This window comes from Hetaerina americana, unplaced genomic scaffold, assembly GCF_022747635.1.
Source record: "Hetaerina americana unplaced genomic scaffold, ioHetAmer1.1.p SCAF_92, whole genome shotgun sequence".
NCBI lineage: Eukaryota > Metazoa > Arthropoda > Insecta > Odonata > Calopterygidae > Hetaerina > Hetaerina americana.
In genome coordinates this window covers 1,027,665-1,050,582 of record NW_027287561.1, presented here as the reverse complement: position 1 = coordinate 1,050,582, position 22,918 = coordinate 1,027,665, and the positions used below count along the sequence as shown (strand labels likewise).

General features: G+C 45.1%; 1 protein-coding gene across 1 annotated transcript in view; it reads left to right on the top strand.

Annotated features, from left to right (window-relative positions):
* pip (heparan sulfate 2-O-sulfotransferase pipe) overlaps window positions 1-22,918 on the top strand; it is a 111,657-nt gene that overhangs the window by 71,454 nt on the left and 17,285 nt on the right. Inside the window, exon 2 of the mRNA XM_071598266.1 lies at window positions 17,851-18,065. Within this exon, the coding sequence (XP_071454367.1) occupies window positions 17,851-18,065 (215 nt within the window). The remainder of the gene's footprint in view (window positions 1-17,850; window positions 18,066-22,918) is intronic.

The window sequence follows — 22,918 nt, the reverse complement described above, 5'->3', positions numbered from 1 at the left end:
TTAGTTTATTCCTTATGCTTCACAAAGAGTTTCTAAAGCTTACACTCAATTTTTAGCGGCGTATAGAAAAAAATCACCTTTTAATCCTATGTGCGTTGGAGGATTTTATAAATGCAGTTGAGCACGAATGGCGAAAACTTTTGGTCTCACAAGAAAAACTGAAACTTGAGGAATTAAGCTATATGGGAATCGAGAATATCAATTCAGAAGTTGGACGAACAGGAAGCGGACAAACTAAAGAGAAGTCAGGGTGGCCAAGCGTTATGCCTTTGCCATTCCGGAAGCGAATTCAAATAAATCATCTCACTGTCCAATCTTTCTGCATGGATCTTTCAAGCATTCAACAAATGCGTCTTGAGTTTTCCACTCATTCGCCTCGATCGAAGTCCTTTGCCATCAAAGATCCTGACCCTTTTAAGGTAGTAGTGATTTGTCTGGCACGAGGAAATGAGAAAAGTAGATCCCGCACCCACGGCATCGGTGTTGAAAAGTAGCGAACTCACTTGGAGACACTGGTGGCGTTAAGACTAAGGAAGATGAATCCGGTATCAACTACCACAGCTGCGGGGGGTGGGAGAGAAAGTCCCGGAATCAACCCCGAAGTACTGCGATGGGGAAGGCCTCCCTTGAAGATTCACCCTTGCATACGACGTGAGCCCTCTCGGAAAATTCTGTCGCAGGTGAGGGAGTCACCGTCCCGGTCGGATCTCCTGGTGGTGACAACTGCGAGAGCAAGATGGGTCAAGGTGGGCAACTGCAGGACAGGAAAGAGTGCGGGAGTATACGTCCAGTCATCGAGAAGAGGTCATAAAAAAGGTATAGCTGTAAAAGGTTCCAGGAGAAGCATAAAAACCGACTACATCAGAACGAGGCACGAGAATCAAGCGAAGGCGTATGAAAGCAACCAAATATAAATAAACAGCGACGAAACTTGGTGTTGATGGACCGCCAACTGCAATCCAAGAAGCTTGATGATAAAATGGCTCAGGAACCCGGATGAAACAGAAAAAATATTGGAAGAAGAGCAAGAAAGACGAAAGAAAGAGTTGACCGCGATGATGGGAAGAAATATAGAAGTAATAACAGATTAGAGCTTAGGGCGATGAAAAGAAATGTGGAATGTATTACAGGAAGTTATTCAGAGGAGGAGCAAATCGTGATTAAGTGGGCGGGATCTCAGCGGCCAAATGAGACCAAAAGAAAGGCAGGAAGATACCACGGGAAGCCAAGAAATGAAACAGAGGACGCCCTTTGTGGGCAGTCGGGGAACCATGTCACAAGAGAGTGCAAGGAGGCCCAAGGGGAGCGGACAGAGAGCTGCTGCGAGGAAATCATTGACAACGGTAAAGGAATATTACGCATTTCCTTTATAAAGCGATTGGATTTCAATCGACAATGAATACGGACTCCATCGGGTGAAACGGGATAAAAGGAATGTGAGAAAAACACATTAACAAAGGCATTGAAAGTGACGTGGAGAGGATTCCGATGTCGTAGATGACGAATCATTCAGACGTATATAATTAGTATTGGCGTACTTAGCTAAGTGCTCCGGGAGTCGGCCCCGCATTACAAATGACAAAGTCCAACAAAACAAGTTTTAACATCTCTCAGAAAAGATATTCCAGAGTAAGGAATCGAGCTGGCTGATCCGGGCCACGGCCAATGGGGAAGCGACGGCCGCGTGAACCACTTTCCGTTTTCCTAACGTCATAATCAACTTCTTATTCACAGGATGTATGTGGTAGGGATTTGGCCGGAAGATTTCACCTGAGAAGAGTGAGTTTCCATCCCAAAAAGGGGAATCCAGTAGTATTTGAGGATTGCAGAACAATAAGTTTGATTTCACTCGCAGCTAATGTGGGATAGAGGAACATCGATATAAGGATAGCTTACTAAGGGGACGATCAGTTTGGGTTCAGGAAAGGGAGAGATACGCATGATGCTATTGCAGTAATGAGGTCACTAATAGAGAGGAACCTAGTATACAATAGAGATGAATATGTTTCGTAGACTTCGACAAGGCATTCAGTTGAGTGAATAGGTTCGAATAAATGCATGTGCTCCAAAGAGTAGGAGGGTTTGAGAACCTGGGCATGGTGCGAAGTCAGGCGGAAAAGACAGATAGGAGAGTCCGGATGGGCAGTGTCAGGAAGAGGTGTATGGCACGTGGTTTCCATCATCACCTGTGCTTCTCAACGTATACGTGGAGGAAATGACTAAGGAGGAGGCTTGGGAAGAACTGGAGATAGGAATGAAAGTCGAAGGGGAATTCGTAAACGCAGTCAGGTTTGCCGATGATCAAGCTTTAGTTTGTCGGTCAGCCAAGGAGTTATAATAGTTAATGAGCTCATTGGAAACTAAGTTTTATGAGCATTGGATCAATATAAACAAAACAGCAGTCAAGAGGTTTTCGAGAAGGAAGAAGTCGAAGTTAAACATTAAAATTGGAGAGCAAAAACTAGAGCAGGTAGAATGGTTTACCTATCTTGAAGCGTTTTCCACCAAGATAGTCTTCTTTGAGAACATGACACAGAAAAAGAACTGCGCAGGCAAAGACGCTTTCACATGGTGACGGTGAAGCGCTCAGAAGCGAGCACGTCCTGAAGATTTGCAGAGCCGCCCTGAAGATATTTGGCTTCGTTTTACGGGTTGCTGGAAAATGCAAAGAGAGTGAGTGGTGCTACTTCAGTGTCACCGGTGAAGCCGCGCACTCGGAACGCACGGTTGCAATGGATTGGGGGGCAACCTCGGATTGATTGAGCTGATGGAAGCGACGGATGAAAGGCCACCGTGTGTGTGTGTGGGATGAAGAGCGTTGCGATGAGAACGAGAGCGTTACCCGGTTGATCGGGGTGCAGTCGTCCTTCCAAACACGAAGGGACACATCGAGACTGATTCTACTGGAAATGTACTGGGCACTGGATGTAACTTAGGACGCCGAAGAAACCCTTTCGGTCTCTATTGTGAACTACATTGTTTTTGGGTCTTCTTAAATTCGACATCCAGACACTACGTTATGTCCGACACCAGTTCTTTAAGATGCGAGCTGATATTTGATCGGTCCTGGAGGAGACAATGTCTTATGCCACTGAGGATTCATTTGGGTGAACTACCGTCGGCGTGCGTTCTAATCCGACGGGTTGAATCTCAATTTCGGGGGTCGACTGATAAAAATGATTTGGCAAGCGATCCGAGGCATTTGACAAAACACGATGCCAATGCTTTGAAAGAAGGACTTTAATAAGTTGGCCATTCAGAATTACTTTCCCCTGTAACGTATTTTGAATTAGTTAACTTTTGACTTATTCCCCTGATCCCCTCATTGATACTCGACCAAAATGCTTTCGGATTCTCATTTAAATTTACAGGAAATATTTTTTCTTTTGAATTCGCTCTAGGCTTTCCGGAATCCCTTCTTGGGAATCACCCTAGATCTATTTCATCGTGAATAATATCGTTCAGTGTATTTTTCATCTTGAAGTCATATAGCCTTTGACGATTCTCGAAGTCCCGCGTTGTACCATCTAGGTTCCGAGTCGTCCTTCGTGAATTTAATTGGCATGAACTTGGTGTCTCCTAAGCGTCTGATGTTGAGGATTCCACGCATCCTCGGTATGTATCAGCAATTTTCAAATGTGCTTGAAATCAACAAATAAACCGCGTGACATGCAGTTCAAAGCCATGGATTTCAGCCAGATACGCCTACCGCTCCCCGTGAACCTCCAATCTCTCCAATGACTACTATTTTTGATTATTTACTGAGTCCAAAAGCAGAATCACTCCAATTCAATTGATCAAATAAAAAAGAAATGATTAAAAACTTTGCGGAGAGCAGATAAATATCGGCGCCACATAAACATTGAGGTTTGCGTTAAATGAATGAGGGGAGCGAAAGGAGGTCCGAAGGGGGCGGGGATGGGGTGGAAGGGGGTCATTGCATCGGGTCGGAGCGGGTCATTGCATTACAGGTTGGTGAACGAGTCTTGAGACAATGACGGACATTTTGCGCGATCGAGAGGAGAGGAGGGTGTGACACGAAGTCATTCGACCCTGTCGTACGCAAAATCACTCCAACAGAGAAAGGGGAGAGAGGTTCCGATAACCTGTCATTGATTACCACTCAAGATTTGTATGAAAAAGTAAATCACTCACGGCACGGCGATAAGCGTCGGGAGGAAATGCCGAGAGAAGAGCGGACACAATCTGGAGGGAAGCTGCCGAACGACGGCGGCGAAAGAGATTCAAGTGCCATCGGAAATCGTTTTATGATATTCTTCTTGGGCCCTTATATTAGCACCATATTTCAATTCGCGATGGTTTGCAATGAAAAGGTCTTTCGGTCATTATCTTTTCACGTCCTTCCCAATCCCTCGCATTGGGCAACGCCCTCCGGCTAAGCAACGCGCACTTTCGAGATTTCGACCGGAGGAGAGGCACGAGGAAATTGCTGCGCGGAGCAGCGAAATTAGGGTGCGGATTCGGAGCATCCAGCAGCAGTGCCTTCCCTCGGGCCGCGTAGGAAATTAATCTCCGGCATGAATTGGTGGAGATTTTCATTGGTTACATGACGACGGAGGTCAGTGGATTGGCCGGCGAATGAAAAGGTTTTCCTGCAGAAAGGAGGGGAAAAGCGGTCCGAGGTCAAGCAATACTTCAGGTCCCTCAACCTCTCACGTTAAAAGGTCAGCGTGATCCTTCTGCTGCCCTTTGGCAAGCAGACGCGCCTCGAATGAAACCAGCTGGTTGAGTCTCGGTGCCCTCAAGCCCACGAAATGCGGTCTTCGGGACGCGCATGTGTGTATGTCCTCCTCTTCGCCCCGCACCGCTGATTTTGCCGGAATGTCGAAAGAACGGCACCGAGGCGAGATGAAATTGCGAATCCAGGAGGAGCGAATCGCTGACTACGCACGAGAGTCGTTTGCAGATAGGAAGCACGCAGGGTGACTGGAGTGAACATCCACTATTCACCTGAAATTTGCTTAAACATTGACACAAGTGCGACCTGGAACACGTTAATAAAATCAATTCCGTAAACAGACGGCTGAAAGGACAGGCACATGAATTCTTTTCGATTCCCAAGAGCACTAATCCTTATTAAATTCCCAGCATAAATATGCTTCCGATGTACGTCAAGCGGGGAAAGGAAAACGGTCCCGGAAACTAACAAAAAATCACGGGGATACCGACATTGGCTGAACTACCCGATGCTTCATTTCTACAACCCGTGTTACGCTACGTCGTGGCATCTTCTGGCGGAGAATCTCACGGAACTAAGCGAATAAACATGGTATATAGGACAAAAGGAAGATCACGTGCAATATGAAGACTGTTTCATCATTGCAAAGTAATAAATGGCAGCTTTTATTTCAGTGATATCGCGAGGTAACTTGAAAACATTTATCTGAGAATACCGTAAAGATTCTTCCAAGTATTAAATTAAATATTTTTCATGACTAACAGGTAAACAAGGGAGTCGTGGAAGATTGTAAAATAATCCAATAGCCCTAGACGAGGGCCCCAGGCATACAAAAAAATCTGCCTCATCTTTAAAATGGTTTTTGGCTTTGTATTCTCTGCTTGGATACGCAGTAAACGCCATGGCGTCGTACTTATGGCAAAAAAGAAGAATCAGAGCAGTAAGAATGGGGCTTTAAAGATTGCAAATCGGGTAAGATAGAGGTGCCTAGAGAGGAAGATGAGAAAAACGACGCAAGCTCAGCTCATGCCAGAACAACATTCAGGGGCTGACGTGCATCGGCGAAGGCAATAGGGCGTGCACAGGGCGAAATGCACTCAAAATGTCCCCCACGCATGACGGTCCTTCGACCTTTTAAGTATCTACAACCACACAATAGCCCCCAAAGCTGCCGCTTGGGCGTGTGGCGGGGGGTGTTAGGTTACCAGCCATGAATGCACCTCACCTCATTACACCTCAACGCAGATTCTGGTTCGACTATGCATTTGAACAAGGTATTCACCACAAAAGAAATTACTTGCATGCAAAAATAATGACGCGATATATTCAAATCATGCGAGAGCAATGTTATAAAAATGAATATATTTTAGATGCATTCTTGATAGCAACAAAATATATATACTACCAATAGTAAACATCCCGACAGCGATCATTGATCTCCAATCGTACGAGGAAAAAACAATATTTTAAATCTATCCGTTCTACAATCGATCTTTCTGATTTTACGTTGGTGATCTGATCCGCCATAACAAGTGGGGGCCCGTTATATGCCTTTAACATCCTCAGATAAGTAACTTGCCTCAAACATACGCAGTGGATATAACCTGTATTTAAGCTTACGGGCAACTGGTGGCTCCCATCTTAATTCTTCCAATAGTGTCGTGACACTGCTACCTTGTTCCTAGCAACTTTTCACAAACCTAGCTGCTCTAGTGTTGCACTCGATCTAGTTCCAAAATGAAGCCTACTTAATGAGGATCCCATCGTACACCCGCAGCACTCAAAGTGGAGGCGCCACTAACTCACTGTGAGGTGATTACGCATGCATGGCTGATCACCAAACACCCCCTGCCATATGCACCTGTGGAGGCTTGCGGGATATTACAAGTATGTAGATGTATCCCCTCGTTGTACAAGAAGATTACACTTATATTTCTCAGGTATCATTTTCATGAATCCTAACTTCTCTTTTGCTATTTCGCGAACGTATTTTCCCCTGAACATGCCTTCAGTTATTGTAACACCCAAATATTTTACCGATTCTACGTTTTTTATGTTGGTTCCTTTGTATGGTGCAAGTGTTCTCGGGTGAAATACTCTTCTTCAAAAAATTAATCGAAAGGCATTTCTTCAAGTTTAATCCTAGCCCCCATGTCTCGCACCACCTTTTGATCGCATTTGGGCAAATAGATAATTATTCCCTACCTTCCAGACTGGATTCGTCCCTGTATACTATTATTGCATCGTCAGCAAAGAGACCAAGTGAATTGAAACATTCAATTTAATTGCCCTATCCTGTGGTCATTAAGTCCTTCAAGTGTTTCTATACTTAGGACGCCTTCGGATGAATTGGTTGCTAATAGATCAAACGCATTACTTCGCCTGGTTGAGGAGCTCTAACTGGTTTCACGAGTAAGATATAAAAACACGGAACAGTCACCCGTATGACTAACTCCTTGTCCTTGCCTGCTCCTATATAATCATAGCTGTTCTAGCCTATGGATGGAAGAGGAAGACATTTCACTCGTTTCGTTCGTTTCACTCACATTTACTTTGATCGTGTCATGTGAACATAATAAGCATACAGGGTTCGTCCGGAAAATAAGTGTACTGAGCTCAGGAAAAAAAATTTATTACACTTTTACATATCTTAAGCTAATATTCCTCAAAATAGGACCCTTGTGAGACGATACACTTGTTCCAGCGGCGTTCCCATTCCTGGAACGCTCCCGCGAAGGCATCATCGGGAACCTCTCGAAGACACGTCGTCACGGCCTCTTTGACGGCGTCCAAAGTCCTGTATCGCGTTCCTTTCAAACTCCTCTTTATCTTCGGGAGCAGAAAGAAGTCCGGTGGTGCCAAGTCCGGGCTGTAGGGCGGGTGCGGCAGCGTTGCCACGCCGTGCTTGGCCAAGAAGTCCGACACGACAAGCGCGGTGTGATGCAGCCGCCAGATGTTTTTGATCGCTGGCCGGACGCGGGCGACTCGTGCACTATTATTTTTGGCACATTACACTGCTCTGCTATCATCCGAACACTAAGACGACGATCAGAGTTCAGTACATCGCGAACTTTTTCGCACATTTTCGTCGGTGAGTGTCGTTGATGGGCGTCCAGGCCGTGGTTCGTCGTCGACCTCTTCTCTGCCCTCCACGAACATCTTGTGCCACCGAAAGATCATGTTTCTGGGCATGGCTGACTCCACGTAAGCCTGGTTAATCATACCGACAGTTTCGGTAGACGATTTCCCAAGCTTTACCGCAAATTTGATGGAATAACGCTGCTCCAAAAACTTCGGCATCGCGTTCCGTGACGTGGGTCGAGGGTGGAGGTTCGCGTTAACAGAGCTCCTCACTACACCACAGCTCAGAGCCGACTGCCTTTTTCAGCGTCGCTTGCCAACATACCCCCCTCCAATCGCAGCCCGTCAGAGCGGTGCTGGGCGCGCCTGGAGCGGCGGGAAAAAATCAGTACACTTATTTTCCGGACGAGCCCTGTATGTCTCGGGGTCCGCTAAGCGTTTTTGAGGTTTTTCGCAAGAATGAAGAAATTTTCTTTATCTCCGTTGAATCCGAGTTTGCGTGCGGCTCACAGAACTCGAGAAACCTTACTTGACAGGCGTCAGCAGTTTTCGTTTAGTCGTGACCCACAAAATGAAAATTCACGAAAAATTGGGTAAACGCCAAGTTGGAGGAGTCGAGAGATTTCTTTTTACGCACGAAGTTTGCCTTTCAACTTGGGATGACTTCTTTCAAAATTACAGTAAATTAAAAGCAGAGTCGCTCACTTACATATGGCACATTCTTCATTTTTATAATAAAATACGCATACAAATCTAGTAATCAATCCTCTCTTCAAAGCCCACTGCTTCTATACAAACGTTTAATTTCGTGCAATATTTTTTCAAGCAATAAACCAATATACTTGCCTCTAGACATGTTTTTGGCTTGGGATATAATCAACACGTAATTTTTTTCAACTTTTTGAGAAATTTCATTAAGTGATAGCTCGTAATGAATGCAGCAAAGCCCAAAGTCAGCAATTTCCAATTATTTTGGCATTTGTAAATAATAATTACAGAACCAAAGTCAATTGATCTCAGGTCGGTCTTCGACTATGGAAGTTTTCTAATACGCACAAATAAGGAAGTGACCACGATAGTTCTTGTATTAGACAATACATAGCAATGAAATATTGTATCACTTCCACCACAAATACTGTGATCAGAAAAACATTGACTCGATAAGTTCATAGAGTGTGAATACTGTCACCAAGAGTTACACTATTTAAACCGAATTCAAGAACGATCAAACTCTTTTATTAAACTCGCCTGACAATGAGGATACTAAAAAACTGGTTGCATAGTCCAGGTAAGATGAAACAAGTGAGAAGTAACATCGCTTTCTCATCGCATTCACCCAATACCCTCTTTAAGAATCATTTAAATTTTCGGTATTCTTCTCCAAATGTCAGCGTAATACGCACGCTTACCCCACGAGTGATCACGGGTATGAGTGATGCCTAGATATTTCATAGATTTTACTTTCGTCAGTTCGCTATTATTAATACTGTAAGCCGTTTGGGAAGAGCGATAACATTTCCAGTAGTTAATTACAAAATATTTTCAAAGTTTTAACTAAAATTGACATACATTTCACCATTCCTGAATAGCCTTTTGGTCATTAGCCAACACATCTCTACCGGGTAGGTTGCCAATATCCCTCAAATGCTGCGTCGTCAGCAAACAGGTGAATATAATAAGTTAATGATCGCTAAAACGTGACGAAACAATGTTATAGCGGCATTGATTGATTGCGTCCTGAGAGAAACACAAATACACCTTAATTGGATGACATCAGTGAGTCTATTTTATAGGGTTGAGTTGTACAAGTTTCTATAAACCAGATTCCATGCTCGCAAATGATCGTTAATATTCATCTACCATGGAATTCAAAAATAATTTATTAATTAAAACAAGAGCATCTAAGAATTTTGCCGGCCCTTACTCTAGCCGCCGTTGTTCATGCAAGTCGCAATCACTTGAAAAGGGGCTTCGAGATAATTAACATAGAAAGCATCAGCCGATGTGCACAATGCCCATCACTCGGAACGGAAGGAAAGAAGGACATTAGTATTTTACTTGCCATAGAAATGTCTGATTACCGCTCGGACAGTATTCTCAGAATGCTACGAGAATAAGGGGAAACGACGCTGGGCATAAGGAATCTTCGAATTAAATGGGATGAGCGGTTGTAGCTGTGGAATTCTCTGCATCTTCTCGGGTGACGTGTCGGATGGCAGACCGCGGAAAAGTCGGAAGGCGAGCAGTTATACGCGTGCCTCAGTCATCGCACGAAGGGAGGCGATATTTTCACCTTTGAAAAGTGTGCCAAATATTACTCTCCGTCAATCTTTGCTCGTATTAATATATTTATAAGATATATATAATAAGTATGGACGACTCTCAACCATAACTCGTGATGAAATAAGGGTAAGGTAATTAGAATGTGCTTCAAAAGAAAGTAATGGGCCTCAGGTAGAAATTATCATGCATGTTAACTTGTTTGATTCGTATATTTAAGCATTTGTTCAATTTTTCCGCCATTTACCCGCTACAGTGTGATAAGGGGCAAGATTGAAGGTTTAAATAATCGACTGGGAATTTATCTTTAGGAAATTGGAATGGACGCTTTAGACTTGCCGCCGGTCCTCGTATTCAGTCGGGAGCTCCTCAACCGTTCGGGAGGACATCGCATTCGAATGAGGCATCTAATAATCAGAGAGTCTATTGTTTCGCTACAAGTCACGTGTGTGAATGCAAAAGCTGTTTCAATGTCGGCGATGAATCTCCGCGAAATAGATTTGTGATCATCGAGAACACAGTCAGACAAAGGGTGTCAGACCGAATGAAAATTGCAACTCAAAATTTCCATGGCATGAAAAACAAACGATCGGATATTGAACATATTCTGTTAAGTACAGAGGCAGAGATAGTCGTCGGAACGGACAGCTGGCTCACAGAAGATGCGTATCGCGAAGGACGAGGTTTATCCCAGGCCGTTCCGCGATTTACAGGAAGGGCAAACCTGGTAGATTGGGGGAGGGGGTATTCATTGCTGTAAATCCACAACCAAGTAGCCAACGTCATGAATACCACGACGAAGATGACATGGAAAACGTTTGGTGCAACATGAAAGACTACAACGACAGAATCCTATTCGTGTGTTCATTTCACGGACCCCCAGATTCCAAAACAGATTTCCCACTCGAAGACCAAATATACACTCTCGGCAACAAACGTTCCTTTCAAACTCAAATGCGACACTAAGGAACCGAGATTGTACAATGGAGAAGTCAGAGCGGCATCGAGAGAGCAAAGAAGGTTGCAGGCAGATTCTAAAGAGAGTTTAAAACACAATTCCGTTGTTTATATGAAAGCATCTAAAAATAAACTAAAATAATGTCGCGGTAAAGCATCATACGCAAAGCCCTGCACACCTTCAAAACTAAATAGGTGTGCTAAAGCTATCTCGGGGAAAATCCAAAGTCACTCTGGTCATACGTTAGAGAAATACAGGGCAAGTGTGTATTCTCTGTGCATTCTCTGAAGACAGGAAACGGCGAACTTATTACACACAGCGTGAGAAAGGCGAATAATTTAAACAAGTTTTTCCAGTACGTCTACAATAAAGATATCATCGCACCAAACGAGCTCCACAACCACTCGGAGAACACATGAGAACATCAGCTCTATAGTATCAAAACCAACAAAGCACCAGGTCCAGAAGATATGCCTGCTAGAATATGAACGGAATTAGTTGAGGGCAAGGAGACTAACGGAATTGTCCCTTATTTAGAAAGCAATTATCTTAGGTAGAGGGAGAAAGTACCCCGCGTCTGGAAGCTAGCTCACACTTCTATAAAGGCGGCGAAAGGGAGAATGCCACCAATTATAGGCCCATATCTTCAACTGCATGCAATGTATTAGCACGCATTATTGTTAATGGTGATATGAGCTTTCTCTGCTGCAGGAAGATAATAAGCCAGGGACAGCACGGATTTAGAAAAAGCAGATCTTACGAAATCCAAGTGGGCCTCTTTTACGATTTTTAGTGACGACATCCTTAAATCGGGGTCAAACAATAAACAAGGTGCAGCAGTGCTTTTGTATTTCAAGGAAGCCTCTTCTAGACGGAAGCGTTGATTGAAGCGTTTTATGTTCATTATGAAAAAAATCTATTCATTAGGTACACTTCGGCGCTTAATTCATTAGCCGACCAACGAGGTGCGGCATCAAGATATAGGGAGCAGTCTTAGGAGCACCAAGTGAGTTCATTTGTTCCAAACGTAAATAATAAGACGGAGCTGCGATACAGGATGAGTAAAATAATCTAAATAGGCTAATATACATTTCTCGAGTCAAGTCTGCAGTGCGTGAGGCTCCTTTGTCCCAAAAACTCTTCTTTTCAGGCAAGATGGTGATGAACAGGAATCGCGCCCACTCTTCTGTATATGCGACGGCCAATGCATTAGATAGATACGATAGTTACACGCCGTCTAAAATATGGGTTTTCCAAGATTAAATTCCCACAAAAGACCCTCCAAGTCTGGCGTCCCTACGCCCCTGAGCCAAGTGCAGGTGGTGGTGTACGGTTACTCGTACTCGTACGTAGTTGCCCACGGGTGGCCAGGAAGACTCGCGATACTATGCTCGGTGTGTCGCCAGGGACATAGGCAATACTTTTCTCCCGAAGAAACATTGGCAATCCGAATCCTTTACAAGTAGAAGGAGAACCAATTGAATGGAAAGACACGGCGCTCTACCTGGGTATTACATTGGATGCGACATTACACTTCGCCCCACACATTAGAGCAGCTATTCTTAAAGCAGCTGGTAGCAGAGTAGGCCTCTCATACCTGCTCAGGTCAGCAGAAATTGACAGCAAACTTAAATTAAAAGTCATGTATTAGGCCGATGGTGGCATACGCCAGCACATCATGGGCTGGAAAGGAAAATGGGGGAGATAGATAAAAAATATCTTCATTTGAAAAGAAGACCCTTAGGATGATCTTGCGTCTTCGAGATAATTGCCCCGTAGAAGAATTATATTTGATAGCTGGAATAGAACCAATTAATGAATACATCAAAAGCCATGCCATAAAGTTCTACAAAAAACACGAAGGGCTTGAAGAAAAAATACTTCAAAATATTGGGAAAAATACAGTTAATAGGAAATGGGATGTTCACAAAAGACCCAGAGCTGTTACCGAAGAAGAAAATGATAAACCCCTAACAAAGAAAGGGCGAAGGGTACCGACTCCGAAATAAATACGTACATTAAAAAAAGGGGGTTCTATCTTATTTGATTCCATAAGTGTTTCTTCAAGATGATGACGGGTGCATATGAAATACAAGAAAGAGTTACCAATTTTAAGCTGAGCAAGTTTATTCAATAGATGGCAGCACTTTTGCAAGCCAACACGAAGGCGTCGTTTCTAGTGCTAGGCATACAACATCGGCGTATAATATATTTTCCTGTCGTTGAATTACGGAGTATATTAAAAACATTAAAAAGTAATATAACCCACTCACATTTAAGATAAAACTATGGCAAAGGGCGAGGGAATGGCCACCCAGGATTGATGATTATTTCGATCGGAGGGCCCGGGATCAATTCCAGGTTCCGATCCCGGCCCTTGAGCTCACTCAGTTTTAATCCAAGCCGTGTGATTTTTCGGGCGGCTAATCTCCCAGAGAAACCAGGCAGAAGCACGGTGAAAGGTCCTCGCTCGCCGCGCATGCATTTCGGCCACATCGAGAACCTCACGTGTTAGACCGACGCACAGGTTTATTGTTGCGGGAGATATGCAAAATGAAGGAGATGGAGCCACCCTAAAGGTTCGCGGCGTCGAGGGATGCCCCGAAGGCCCGTTCCCACGCCGCCTTCGGCCGCATAACAGCAGCCACGGAAAGAGATCGTCTGCTGCCAAACAACCTCCAAATTCCGCTCCGCCTTTCAATATTCCTCAGCGCGCGTGGGCTGGAGTCGCGGATTCCGGAGCGGCCATCTCTTTCTTTCGTCGTCACCTTCCCACGGTTCGATGACCACTTCCTTGGACTCTTCTTCAATCTCACAACCCTCTCCCCGCGATTTGTTTTTTCCCGGATGGCCAGCGAGCGACGGCGGCGCCGCCCGACGGCGATCCCACGCGTGCGAACACGTGCCGTCAAATAACCAAGCAATGTATCTTTCCACCAAGTTTTTTATTGAGTATGACTAGTTTCGGAGTCAGTACCTAGTAAACTAATCGTACCCTTGGTGCAAATATACATTGTTTTGTTTTTTTTTTACTCCGGCGGTAATGGATTTCCACAAAGTTAAGCGTGAATATAACACGTGCCCTGGTCACTGTCGAAAGGGGAGGGGGTGGGGCTAGAGAAAAGGTGGAGAGAAGCGAAAGGGGATGGATCGTCTGCGATTTCCATCCCGCCGTGGGAAAAGAATCAACTCTAGGAAAAAATGAAATGGGGAGGTGACTTTCAGTCCAGGCAAATTTCAGGCTGTTTTGTCGTCAGGGGTGAAGGGAGTCGGGAGGGCGGGCAACGGTAAGGGCCCACCCACTCCGGGCCTTGCCTTGATGGCCCGAAGGTGTGATGCAAGGGTGGGCCGTGTGGCATGGGGCGCACTTTCCCGCGGACGGGTTATTCGGAGCGAGCGAAAGGGTTGGTGGGGCGGGCGCGAAATCCAGAGGATGTCTCGAGAGGGAACGCGATGAGGAAGCCGACTGGGGCCGAGTTACCGAAAAATGAAATCACGCTCTGGAGAAATTGATGCGTCTTCAAGATGCGTGCTGGATATGCGAGTTGCCCAACGCTTCAATGTTGCTCTTCTGTTGACCAGGAAACTCGTGGCGGGCACGATGAGATTGCGAGGATTCAGCGAGTGGAACAAACGCGGTCGAAAGGAATCATCTGGTATCTAGGTCGCGGGAGGAATCAGGATATTACGGAAATTGCGATGACGTAAATTCAGGAGAAAGGTTACCAGCAAATCAGGGTCGCAGGCGCTCGCCAAAACCATTTCCACATTAAGGAGGAAAAATTCTACGACTTTGGAGGATAACTTTGTCGCGTAAGCAACGGTGATCTTAAGCAATTGAATTGAAATTGTGGTTCTGATGTGGAGGAAAACGACCAGAAATCTCAAGTACACGGCCTTATTGTTGAAGGGAAGACCACCCTTCATTTCTGATAATGCATCAGCATATACGAGGAAGGTACGTATGATGAACCATCTGGATCGGCCAAGTCCTTTCTATCGGAATAGCCATCATCAGCAGCCTCGTCGCATCCTCCTTGATACATTGCCTGCCTCATTGCATAATACATTGTCTGCATTATGTAACTACATCTACATGAGTACCCCACGATCCACCATAGAGGTTTATGGCGGGGGGTGCAAGCACCAGGTGGAATGGGCAAGAGATAAGGGAGAGAAAAAGAATAGGGAAAATATTTTCACCAAAAAAACTTCGCAAAAACGTGCAAATGTGTAAACGTACTTGTGGGAAACTTAGTTCCAACCAAGTGTTAATGTCACCCAATAAAATAGTACTTTAGTAAACAAAAAAAGCAGGAGTGAAAATGAACCACAGCCATTTGAGACCTCCACCATACCAAGACAAGTCATGCAGGACGGGAGAGTGAGAAGGGGAAATTCTACTATTCATGGACGTGGCACTCAAAACATAACTTTACGATGACAAATCACTGAGAGAGCTACTCATTAAAAGATCGAATAAACTCAAATATCGGCGAGGATCGGGACAGTGCGATGGCTAGTGTGCTGGCCTCCCACCCCGAGGGTCCGGGCTCGAATCCCAGAGATGGCAAGGTGTTTTAGAAACGCACCGGTGCCTGCAGGGTGTGTACCCTGTATGTCGGAGAGCACTTTGAGTGAGTACGCCGTCCGTCGGATGGGACGTTAAACTGCGGACCTCTAGGCGCCTTTCGTTATTAGAGCGGGCTAATTCCGACGCCGGGTTTCTCTCCACCTTCCTTCCATCTCCTGAACATTCCAACCCTACCCAATTACCTCCACCAATCCCTTATGGCCCAAATGGCCCCTCTGCCGCCTCCCTCCTTGTTTCATCGACCCCCCGTCTATTTATGAGGATAAAGCGGGGACGTCATCTCAAGCAAGACTTGATCCCTACGATCGCGAGCAAGCAGCACAAGATATTATTTTGTATTTTAAGATGAAAGTTGTCGCCTACCTCCGCCATTCTTGCCAAATGGTGATGCTATTACTTTAAACTGTGGAGATGATAACAAGAAATAGTCTCAAGATTTGATTTCCTGATCCTCACACGCATGGATACCACGTGCGGACGTACTCATAACTCAGTTCGGCCTCTAGGAGGAGTGTTGGGAAAGTACACGGGATGGCGCTTTGATTTCAGTGTTTTCGAGCACTCCGCTGAGGAATGAGTTATCTCGAATAACAGCCATTTTCAAATGCAGACTCCGCATCACAATGCCAAAGGAATAAACAAATCAGGGACGGCCGTTATTTCATTCGATTAGGAGCATCGAAGAACCTTCCCACTTGCCTCTTCCACGTGCATATCTGATCGAGCAATGCTTTTTTCCGTTTTGCATTCTATACGTCTATGTTTAGTTCATCTTGAGTATTTTCATTAATTTTTCATTCTGTTCTCCTCTTTTTCCTGCTTTTATTTTAAATGGATGGTTTGTTTGCATGCATTAGACCAAAAGGAAGAATATTCTCCCATTTTACTTTATGATTTTAGTACCACATGCAGGGTCTCCCAGTCATTTTTCATAATACACCAATGCTGCATTCTAGTGGCGGATATTAATTTCCATAGACAGCTTTCTATGAATCCATTTATTCTCGATTTACGTCTTGTGGCTGGTGATCCTACTTCCTCAATTGAAAAATAATTCCATTGCAAAGGGAGCAACATTTAATCTTACGTTTCCTTTACCTCTGCTCTTTCAAACCAATTATGTCTGTGTCCGCAAATTTGATCGAAAAAATATATCCTTTCATTCCTCTCTCTGAGATTTTGTTACGTACCATTGCTAGGATTTGAAAGTTATCGCGGTCATTTTTCTAGTCGTCCAGTAAATTGAAAACCTTTTAAAATTTCTGATGACAGTAAGGTAATGCTTTTCAAGTGGCAATTATTTTACTTATCATAAAATAAAATACCTTATTGCACAGGATAGTTGCAGCATCTCCTCAAGAGGATCATTCTACGAGAGTTGCTCAATAAAAAGCGATCGTAAACCATTTTATTCACATAGTATTTTTTGCAAAGTTTAAAATGATAATGAGTAATGATGGTAATCGCGAAGAGTTCCCCTTGGCTGAATGTACAAGGGTGTCCCGGCGAGGCGTCACCCACGGACCCGTCCCCGCACACAAGGGGACGGGATACCGCACTCGCCTGCCAACCCAGAGGTCGAGGGTTCGATTCCCGCCCACGTGGGATTCCCTCCACCTACATCAATGAGGTTGTTTTACTGCCTTCAATGTCATGTTTAGTGGTTAGGTGGGATGGTAGGGGGATAAGTTTCAATCTCGACCCAGTAAAAGAAAATAAATAAATAAATTTCTCTGAGCAATCTACTTTAATCTGGGGCGCTAACAACGCTTAAGGTTGGCACCATATCCTGTAATATGTACATTGCAGGGTCTAAACCGAAAAATGTGCGTCGGAGTTGTGACCAAATATCTGGGTCGAACACGTTAAATGCGGCTTACGAGCCGAGGTGATAGGTATTTGGGTCCAGTAAGGATAACGAGAGGAGATTCTTGATGCAAAAAAAATCATATCAATGAGAACTGTATAAATATCAATAAATAAACTTTGAACGCACAATATATCCTCTTTATTGCGACTTCATGACGAATCAAACACATGGGAATTGGACTGATGTGAATTTAGCGCGCTGACATTTCAAAACTCGAGAGAGGCATTTTCCCGTTCACTCGCCGCGATTATTATTAGGAGTTTTCGGTGCTTGAAAGTAATCTTCGTTCCTCTTTAGCAATTCCTGAATGTCGAGTATAGGACGTAGTATCCACCCACCCTCATGGGCCTCCTTTCCGTTCCTTGCAGGACGACGGAGCTGGTGGCGTTCCTGGCCCTCTCGACGACGGTGTTCCTCTTCATCCACACCAGGGACCTCCACACTCGGCTGCGGCACATGGAAGGGCGGCTCATTAACCCAGAGGACGAAGCCGAGGCGCGCAGTGGTGCCTTGGCGCTGACGCCGCCGGGGCTCCCCGGGGGGTCTACGCGGACCACGCCGGCGCCTCTGCGGCCAGAGCCGGGTGAGCGCGCTGGAAGGCAGGCACGGAGTCTCCGATGGATGATGGCGCCCAACGCCATCATCCATCGGAGACTACTCAGGAAGTCCCAAAGCGGTGGTCTCCACGACGTTCCATTTTTTAAAATCCATTTGCGTTTTGGGCTTTCTTTTCATTTTGACATTTTTTGCGGTTTAATTATTAATTTATAATCGTATTGATTAAGTGAGAGTAGTTCAGCGTTGTTGTTGCGAGAAATATTTTTGAAGAACCAATATTACCACTTTTACTTTGCCTGTTTTTACTCAGTGCAGTAGTTCTAATCACATATTATGCTAACCAAAAGCCTTTTGACAAATTCCTCCCAGCCTCCATTTTGATGCGCCGGCCGAAGATCATCGATGCAAGCAAACTTCCAGCGGGTGGGAAATATAGGCGGGTGATGTTTCGACGGCAGGGTGCCCGGCCTTGGTATAACCGCTAAAATATAATCGTTCGTAATCGCTTTTGGTGGTGAAACTAATCACGCCACCACCCGGCGGAGTCTCTTCGTCGGCGGTCAACAGTTCGAAATCGCTCTGGGTGCTGAGACACTTCATTCGTTCATGGTACCCTGCAAGTCACCGCCAGGGGTGTGGTGGCGGAGAGTCGCAATGGGCGTGAAGTGGTGCGTGATAGTCACCCAATGGCACCCAAAACCAAGATGGCGCCAATGAAAAGAAGGAATCTGTTTGTAGTGCTCCGAAAACTGATGAAATAAGGAGTCTACCGTGTAAGCTTTGCGCCAAAAGAGTTTTCCTCTTAAGATCAAATAATATCTCGGCTGAAAGCAGAAGATTTATGTTTATAGCAAGAGAAAAACGATGTTCTTGTTTTATCGAGGAATATCAATTCAATTTGCAGGCCGAAGAGGCTCGTGAGCTATTCCGAGTTCGCAAGTTAGAGAACAAATGCCTCGTCGCCAACAAATATTGCCAATGATTCGTTTGCTATCACCAAAAAACTTTTGATATTCTAAATAATGCAGAAACTGTCTCCTGAATAATTAACCCAAATACTCGCAGGAAGGATACCAATTCAAGCAGTTTACTAATTGTTTCCCGAGACACCCTCGAAAGTGCTGCTTCAATAGTTGCCCACAATGATCCCATTAGCATCGTTCCTTCTGTCACGAGAAATACTGCACTGATAGTCGATGACTCGAGCCTTAAACCTGCTGACGTAATCAGTACTGAGAAACACGTCAGGGAACACTGCTCGGCTACTGGCGATGGTTGAAAACCTCGAAGAATCCATTCACCATCCGGACAATACCGTTCGGCACAAATCAAGCGCAAATGACCTGAACTAACCACAAGTACCGGAAGTCGTCATGGGTGGCGTGTGCTGTTTCATGTCCAGTGGTATGAAGCGATTCTCCTGGGCAGTGTTTGTGGTCAATGGAATCCTATGCAGTGGCTACGTCAATCCGGAGTTTATGAGAAGCAACTACTTCAAAGGCAAGAATTCGCCTTGATCGGGATTCGAACCCAGATCCTTGGACGGCCGGCCGAAAGCTTTAAAGAATTAAGCTACCGTTACGTAAGTTTTGGCAGTCGAGGGGCACCGCGGTGAAAACCGTTGAATATTACTAAAATAATAAAACATGATGTTCATTCCTTGAAGTAAAATAACCTCAGCGAGGTTCTCAACATGCTGGAAGACAACCTTTTTCAAGCCTCCATGAAATATTAACTCTTTATTTGATATTTTTATTTTATCCAAAAAAAGGTTGGTGTCTAACGTACAGAAACGTTACTGGAAGGTCATCAGGTATTCAATCACGAATGATCGTCGGCCAGGCAAATACGTAAGTACACTGCAATGGTCTTCTTGTGAAGAAAGCGAAACTGCAGTCCGCCGAACTTAGTGCACCAGTAGAAGGAAATGGAAGTTGACGCAGACGCTTTGTGGAACTACAGGGTCCGTACAATAAGTATAGTGACTGGTTCGCTGTAGCCTCAGCGGAGCGGTGGATGGGGGTCCGACCGGTCGGCTCGGTAGAGGGGTCCCCCACTACTCAGGCGAACTTTAGTTCCGTCACCGCCGGGAATGCGTTGAGACAGGAGGTGGATTTTTGTGACATGTGATTGTTTGTGATGTCGTCGCGCCAGCGTGGAGCGCACCGTCGAGCTACGCTAGCTGTGAGGTTTTGCGTTTAACTCGGGAAATCCGCGTCGGAGACCCTTGTACTCATTAAACAGGCTTATGGGGACGATGCCTTAAGCCTCACAAGAGTTTTTGAGTGGAACAAAATGTTTAAGGATGGCCGGGAGCTCGTCGAGGACGAGCATCGCGTCGGACGCCCGACGACCGCTCCAACCAATGCTCAGGCGGTCAAAGTGAAACAGGCTTTGGACTCTGACAGGCGTTTAACCATCGCCCTTATCAGTGAGGAGACCGGGCTTTCAGTCGGAACCGTCCACACCAATGTAACAGAGGATCTTGCGATGAGGAAAGTGTGCGCGAAGCTGGTGCCGAAAGTCTTCAGCGAGGAACGAAAACTGTTGCGGGTGGAAATTTCGCAAGAAATTTTGGACTGCGTCCAGGAAGATGAAGATTTTCTCGACAACGTTATTATCTCAAAGGATAGCTCAAAAGGAGCTCATAGGATATCGGTTCGACTTCATCGAGGCGGTTCAAGCGGCGACGACAAAGGCTCTCAACAGTATTCCGGAAATCGACTTCCAGCGGGCTTTTGGCGAGTGGCAGACGCGCTGAACAAAGTGTATCGATGCAGGAGGAATTTAATTTGAAGATTATTAAGTAATTGTAATGATGAATGCAGTAAATTTTGATTTTTAGAACCAGTCCCGATACTTATTGTTCGGACCCTGTACCTTTGGAAGCCCTTGAACCAAACTTGTTCAAACGCTGCTCTGCCATCTTTACCCTCAGGCACTCATCTAGATTAAGTGGACCCTCGGCTCTGTGGTAAATAAATGAAAAATAATCTAAAATTAATACTTTTTTAGAAATTTTGGAATCAGTACCTTTGAAATAGACAACACGTAGCTTCACGGGCGGCACAGGAAGGGAATGGGTTCCTTCGATATTCAGTCATGCGGCGCAAAGCGAAGCGAATCAATGATAGGAGTTCGGTGAGACTGATTTTCGGCGAAATTCTACTTTCCCCTCCGCGGGCGAGCCGCAAGGGTTCGGTTCAAGGGATTCTTCTTCGCTACGATGGTCATCCCAAAAGGATCGCATTTGCCACGTTGCCAAATATTATTCTCCTCGCGACCGTCGTTTCCGTGACTGTTACTTCATGGTTTGGGGAACATCCACGACCATTCCATTTACCGGAAGCGATTTCGACATGCTCATTCGAACCTCCGCAAAAAGAAAGTCTTCAATAATCACGTAAATTCATCGTCATACCACGGGATGGTCATGCCAGCATGTTTGATTGACATGGACATTTGTTGAAATGAAATTTGTACTCCTCAAAAACTTTCTTCCACTTTCCGCGAAAGTTTTGCGGATCACCGCACAACGTTAATGGCAGTGTCTGTCCATCTTGGTAAGATCACGTCTGGTCGGGACCGTCGGTCGATCTCTTTAAGGGCGTGAATATGCTTCAAACGCACGGGACGAGAACCTAGATGAGAATTATTTCCACGACGCAAACTACGAAGATTCTTGCGCCTTCCATCCGTCATCCGGTCTCTACGAGGTCTTTTCAAAAATTTCCCGAACTTTTTTATTGCAAAAAATAATTCACTAACAAATTATTGGTCACGGTTCCCTTCAAAGTAGTCTCCCCTCCCCCTCCCTACGTATGCACTCATTCCGACGGCGTTTCCACGGATGCCAAATCTTTTTCCTTTCATCGGGGTTTATAGTTTGGGGAACAGGAAAAAGTCACATGGGGCCAGGTGTGGGTGAGTAGGGTGGATGGATAAGCACAGCGATCTTGTTTTTGGCTCAAAACTCACACGAGTTCCGAGAGACGCATGAGCCGGCTCGTTGTCGTGGTGAAAAAACCACTCGCCCCTCCTCTAAAGTTCGGGCCGTTTTCGCCTGATTCTCTCTCTTAGGCATTACACAACCCCCAGAAAGTACTGTGCGTTGACTGTCTGGGCTTTAGATAGCTATTCGTCACGCACAGCCCCCTTTGCATCGAACAAAACCGTCATGCACCACCTTGACATTCGAGCGATCTTGTCGAGCTTTTTTGGCGCGGGGAGGTAGGGTGTCTCACCAATCCATTGTGGTGCAGAATTTCACGCAAAATTTCGCAGGATAACGCTGCTCCTTCAAAGATCTCATCTCCGAGTATCCGATTTTTCGCCGCACTTCACGCACACCCCTTTCACATAAACGGCCCCAACTAATCAGCAAAACAAGATGTTAACGAAATGGTTGAGGGCGGTTATTTGGGAAGTTTCCGCGGACGCATTACCTTCAAGCGGATTAAAAAGTAACCAACTGGAGGCAAGCTATTGTATTGAAAAAGTTCGAGAACCTTTTGAACAGACTTCGTACTCTCATACACTGCGGTTGCTTGCCGGAGAGAGTAAACTAGCCTCGGCACAAACATCCTTTGTGAAACATGCCAAAATGTGGAAATATTAGGCCTTTACCCAAGAAATGCTAACCGCACCGCCTGGGGCTCCTTTCTCACGAGTAAACGTCTACAAATTACATGGGCACATGTTAAAAGTCTTGCCACTGTGTGTCTTACTTACAAGTGTTTTTGCGGATGAAAATTGCGAGTGAAAAGTATAGAAAAATAGAGTCATTATGAAATTTACTTAAAATGTTTTGAGTTGAAAATGAGTCCAAACAAGTTTATGTTTGGTGTGGCAAAAGCAAATAAAAAACAAAGTTAGTCA